A 6,000-nucleotide genomic window follows, 5' to 3' on the forward strand; every position below is an offset into this window, starting at 1 on the left:
GCATAGCAAACTGGGGGTCCTTGAAATTAAAAAAAAGTTGAGAATCACTGATCTATTTGCTGCCTTTGTGTAATTATTTATTGTTATTATTGTTATTGTTTGTGTTTTCATAGGATGGGGAGGATGCAGCTCATTTTGTGTTGTTTTCATAGGATGGGGAGGATGCTGCTCATTTTGTGTTGTTTTCATAGGATGGGGAGGATGCAGCTCATTTTGCTAACAGAGTGAAGTCTGCCATCGCTCATCAGGGAGGACTGCTGGACCTGGCCTGGTAATGAACCATTAATAGTATAAAACATAATGATACACATCCCTTAAGGTCATACTTTGTAACATTCATTCAGGAGGGGGGTCCCTGGAACTAAATATTTTGAGGTGGGGGTCTGCGGCCAAAGACATATCATTTTGGGGGTCCATGACATGAAAAAGTTTGAGAACCACTGATATTATAGCAACACACGTTTAAAATCCTGTTAGGAGTTAGAATACATTTGCTGAATCCCCAGAAGCAAAGATTTGAGTTACAAATGTTTGCTTAAAATATATATATACTGTATATATCAAAGATTTTCATTTTTTTTGCAGATCTACAAGCTCATATACTTATGTATATCTGCTATTTTTGAATAGCCAAAGAAAAAAAAATCACACCCAGTGTGAAGTGGGCGGTGTCACATTGGTCATCATAGTGATGGAAGCTCACTTCAAAAAGAAAAATTGATTTTTGGAAGTGCATAATCCTATTTATAGGTTATTAATGTCATCATATGTCTCGCTAGCCAATCACAGTGCTGAATAGAGTCAGCCAATAGAGTCAGCCAATCACAGTACAGTTAGGGGTGTACTAATGAGCCAATCACAGTACAGAGAATGAGGTGTCCCAACCCCACTTATAGGGGCGGCTACACCGCCCAATGACACAGATGCGTTCCCGTTCTTAACACATTAACCGCCAAGAACGTAGTCCTACGGTCCGTTAAATCCAACTGTTAAGCGCCGAGACCGTAGCCCTACGGTCCACGGTCTTTTCGCGCTAAAAGTTTCCGGGTGCACTTTCGGATTTTTTTTGATCCACTTCCGTTTCCGGTTTGATGACCGGAAACGGAATTATTTGGGATCCGGTTTTGACGATCACGTCCGCCCTCGTTCTACAGACGAAACTGAAACTCAATTCTCTTCCTGTAGTTTTTTCTCCTCGCATTCACTGTTTAACGTAATCCGCTCTAACTACAACATGGATACCCCGTTTGACACGTGGTTTTCACTGGGAGATACAGTGGGATGTCGCGGATGTAAACAGACCGTGTACGGCTCAATCTTAAGGATTTTAACAAGATCTATGGCGACATGAAAAAAACAAAAAAACAACAAAAACACCTTGGCACTGGTGAGTACATTATGAGATTAACCTCTGGCGGTCGATGTGTTAATGGGTTAACAATTGAATGTTACTTACACCATCTAAATACTGTCATTCAGTTCCCAAAATGTCAAAAACAAGGATGAAGTATGTTGGCTAGGTTTCTGTCATTAGGAAAGTCCGATTAAAAAAAAGAAAAAAAGAAAATAAATCGTGATTTAAAAATAGGCGATCTAGTGCATGGACCGTGCGCTCAGGGTTTTAGCTGCTGTGGACTCAGGATGGAGTTATGACCATGTTCTACTGCAGTGGTTCTCAAACTTTTTCATGTCAAGGACCCCCAAAATGTATATGTATTTAAAATACATATAATTTTTAAAATACATATCAAATAAAAATATGTTGTTCCAGGGACCCCCCCAGAAGCAAAGATTTGAGTTACAAATGTTCGCTTTAAAAATATATATATTCAAAGATTTGCACACTTTTTCAAGATTTTTCAAAAATAGTAGATCTACAAGCTCGTAGCGCGGCACTCGGTGCCGCGCTATGAGCTTTTAGATCTGCTATTTTTGAATAGCCAAAGTATAAAAGGTCATAATTATTCTGATGCTATATTTACACATTTTGCTGGGTACCCCCTGGAACCCCCTCAAGTACCCCTTGGGGTCCCCGGACCCCACTTTGAGAACCAATGTTCTACTGTACCAGGCACTTCTCCCAAAGAACATGGATGGTTTTGGTTATAAGCCCACTTGTTTCTATGATGAAAGAGCAAGTTAAAACGTTACTAACTTTCCGTGGTTTTGTCGGCTCCGTGGACGCTATTGTTAAATGAGTTTCGGTTTTGTTTCCAGTGGGAAGCGAGCCGCACAACATGTAAATCCCGCCCACTGCATTTGATTGGGTAAAGCAGCGGCCTGCTTCCTGATCTGAAGGCACGCCCACTTGTAGCCAATGTGCATAGGTTTTCAACACGGCTACCGACAGATTCAAGCGCAGCTATGACTCTGTTCTTGAGATATTAGTAAACCTGTGACAATAATAAAGTTGATTATTGATTGTGATGGATGCAGGGATGGAGGACTGAAGAGAGAGAAGGTGAAGGAGTCCATGAAACAGGAGCAGCAGAGGCTCTACAGCGACACGGTCAAAACTCCCATGCCGAACGGCAGCGCCCCCTCCCTATGACAACTGGTATGACAATGTCTTTGATTGTACATTATTATATTATCCTTTGCGATGCGACGCATTGTGAGCTTGTATATCGGCTATTTTCAAATGGCTAAAATGTATACAGTATAGGGCTGAAGTGGTTAATGTATAATTGTAGTGGAGTAAAAGTACAATATTTGCCTCTGATATGTCGTGGAGTAGAAGTAAAAGTATTTTTGAGAACCAGTGCTCTACTTTGTCATACTGCTGTTACTTACTCTTACTAAGCAACATTTCGACCATGCCTAATATGGTCTTTGTCACCTGACAAATGGACTGTTAATAATGCAGGCTTTTTTCTTTTCTTTTTTTTTTTACATTTTCTATTTATTATTTGTTTGAACTCGTCTTCAAGGAGTTCCTAAAAAAAAAAAACAACATTCATGGTGTGATCAATATCTAAAGCCCTTCAGCTCGTACGTTTTTTTCTTCTGAAATGTTGTTCGAAGAGTTTTTTGTCATTCCAGTTGTTCTTCTGTTGGTGTAGGGACCTATTTTGAACACCGGAAGGCAGTGTTTGCTAACATTCTAACAAGACCATAGCAGTAGTAGCAGTAGTAGTAGTATTAATGATAATAATAATAATAATAGTAATACACTCGCATCCACCAAATCCATTACAACAAATGTATTTTGTTATGAACAGTATCAGTGTACAGATGAAAAATGGTTGAAGTGCTTTTGAAGTGCAATGATGATGTTTGACTGACTATATATATACAGTATGTGGTTAATATGCCAGATATTTGCTATTTTTAATGATCATATATCAGTGCTATCATACCTAAGGTTTATACATTATTCAATATTTGTGACCCAATTTATATTGAACTGCTTTTATACGTATGAATCTGTAATTGTAGTAAAATTAAGTGAACTATACACACAGCTACGATGTTGATCTCACTGTATTTTAATATATCTTCAAACCAGACCATAGGCAACTATACATTATTTGGTATCACTGTACAATATGCAGTATTAATGCTATATACACTATAACTGGATTATAGACCAACTTATCTGTGCCGTAACACAGGGGTTATTTATCCCATATGTCACCAGATATGCTGTATGTTTTTACATTATGTTTGTAGGATAAACTGTCTGTTACGTATGATCATAGTAACACCGATGGAAATGTCATGACATTATTGAAATATAAACTAAAGGTTACAGTTTGAGGGCAGCGTCCCTCTGGAGTATAAGATGTCCTGTTTTTTTTTGTAAAAGAAGAAAGAAATAGGCCTATAGTGGAGGAGAGAAAGAGAGAGATGTGAAGAGAGAGGAAATAGTCAGGCACACACGGTGTCAAATAGAAATCCTGTGTCTGTGGCCTAGAGACATGTTTACTGTGACGATCGCTTTAATAAAGAAAGCAGAGAGTGTGAAATAGGCCTTGAGTTATTCTTCCACACACAGCCGAGCTTAAGCCCGGGCTTAGACTCCGTCTTATACGGTTGTGTCGCGTGTGTGTGCGCTCCGGGGGGAAAAAAACTGCCGATCTGCAAGCCCACGACGCGGCGCGATCGCGTTTTTTTCCCCGGGGCTCGGCGGCGCGAGAAAGCATCAACAATTCGCAGCCCTCACTCTCTCTCTCTCTCTCTCTCTCTCTCTCTCTCTCTCTCTCGTCTGTCTGTCTGTCTGTCTGTCTGTCTGTCTGTCTGTCTGTCTGTCTGTCTGTCTGTCTGTCTGTCTGTCTGTCTGTCTGTCTGTCTGTCTGTCTGTCTGTCTGTCTGTCTGTCTGTCTGTCTGTCTGTCTGTCTGTCTGTGTGTCTCTCTCACACACATGGTAGATCCCAGCCCAATTCCAGTACCGTACGCCCTCCTTTATAACACAACAGCAACAATCCTTGCAAACTGGAACCGCTCGAACGAGAGAGAAATGTTTGTTCTTTCCTAACAAGATTATGAATTATTAATAGGATTCCAAAGCCGATTTTATAACCTTATTTTCTGGGGAGGTGCAGGATTCTCTCTGGGGCGACCGCCACACCACCGGCCTGTGTGTGATGTATGTGTCCCCACATCTTTTTAGATCCAATTTAACCCATTAAGACCGGGAACGCATCGCTGTGTAATTTTTTGATTTCTTTGGCTATTCAAAAATAGCAGATATACAAGCTCATAGCGCTGCACCGAGTGCCGAGCTTGTAGATCTGCTATTTTTTGAAAAATCGTGAAAATGAAAATCCTAACAGTTCTTTATTTGTATTTATTTATTTTTTTTACTTATGTTGCCATATATCAGTGGTTCTCAAACATTTTTCATGTCAAGGACCCCCAAAATGATATGTAATTGTCCGCGGACCCCCACATCTCAAAATATTTTGTTCCTGGACCCCCAGAAGCAAAGATTTGAGATAAAACGTATATATATATTCAAAGATTTGCACAAATATTTCGTGAATTTTTTCAAAAATAGCAGATCTACGCGCTATGAGCTTGTATTTCTGCTATTTTTGAATAGCCCAACGAAATCAAAAAAATTACACACAGATGCGTTCCCGGTCTTAATGGGTTAAAGTGATTCAGATAGATTTGGAAGGGACATCATAAAAGGCATGCCGCTGACCCCGTTGCTACCTAACCCCCCCTACCCCACGTCCCCCCCGTAGCTCCAGATGACTGCAGACTCCATACAACTACGTCTCAATACGCTTGATTAGATTTGCTCAATTTCAGTTTTTTATAAAAAATGTTAACTCCGAAGTGATCCATACAAATGCAATGCAGGTACACTCAGTAAATATGAATATTATTTCCCAAATCGAATCATTCTTTGCGGAGAATATAGTTCACGGAGGACATCGTTTTAAATCAGGCGTTTTTGCTGGGAAACTGACTGAGAGGGTTTGAGCGGTCGCGAGGGAAAACGAAAAGACACAAAAAATAAAAAAAAGATCTGTAAGTCTCTGTGAGACCTGCCATTAGTGTTAGGGCATAATGCCTTTTAACCCTTTAAGACCGGGAACGCATCTGTGTCATTTTTAGATTTCTTGTGGCTATTCAAAAATAGCACCAAGTGCCGCGCTACGAGCTTGTAGATCTGCTATTTGTGAAAAATCGTGTTTTTTTTGTGCAAATCTTTCAATATATATATTAGGAAGCGATTTTTTTTTACTCAAATCTTTGCTTCATGGGGGTCCTTGGAACTAAATATTTTGAAATGGGGGTCCGCGGCCCAATACACATCATTTTGGGGGTCCTTGACATGGAGAAGTTGGAGAACCACTGATATAGCAACATAAGTTTTTTTTTTTTAACTGTTAGGATTTAGAAGACGTGTGCACACATTATTCTTATTTTTTCAAAAATAGCAGATCTACAAGCTCATAGCGCGGCACTCGGTGCCGCGCTATGAGCTTGTAGATCTGCTATTTTTGAATAGCCAAATAAATCTTAAGATGACACAGATGCGTTCC

The 6,000-nt window shown here is 40.0% G+C and overlaps 1 protein-coding gene across 3 annotated transcripts in view; it reads left to right on the forward strand.

Moving 5' to 3' along the window:
• Positions 1-6,000, forward strand: part of gpat3 (glycerol-3-phosphate acyltransferase 3) — a 102,512-nt gene that overhangs the window by 32,449 nt on the left and 64,063 nt on the right. For 2 of the 3 annotated variants that reach the window (XM_080419237.1, XM_080419239.1), the window contains 2 exons: positions 192-271; positions 2,437-3,463. In XM_080419237.1, the coding sequence (XP_080275363.1) occupies positions 192-271; positions 2,437-2,551 (195 nt within the window). In that variant the 3' untranslated portion in view covers positions 2,552-3,463. Of the gene's footprint in view, positions 1-191; positions 272-2,436; positions 3,464-6,000 lie in introns of those variants that run through there. The other variant, XM_080419238.1, reaches the window with a different exon arrangement.

This window comes from Gymnoscopelus braueri (genome assembly GCF_963280865.1).
Source record: "Gymnoscopelus braueri genome assembly, chromosome: 22".
Lineage (NCBI taxonomy): Eukaryota > Metazoa > Chordata > Actinopteri > Myctophiformes > Myctophidae > Gymnoscopelus > Gymnoscopelus braueri.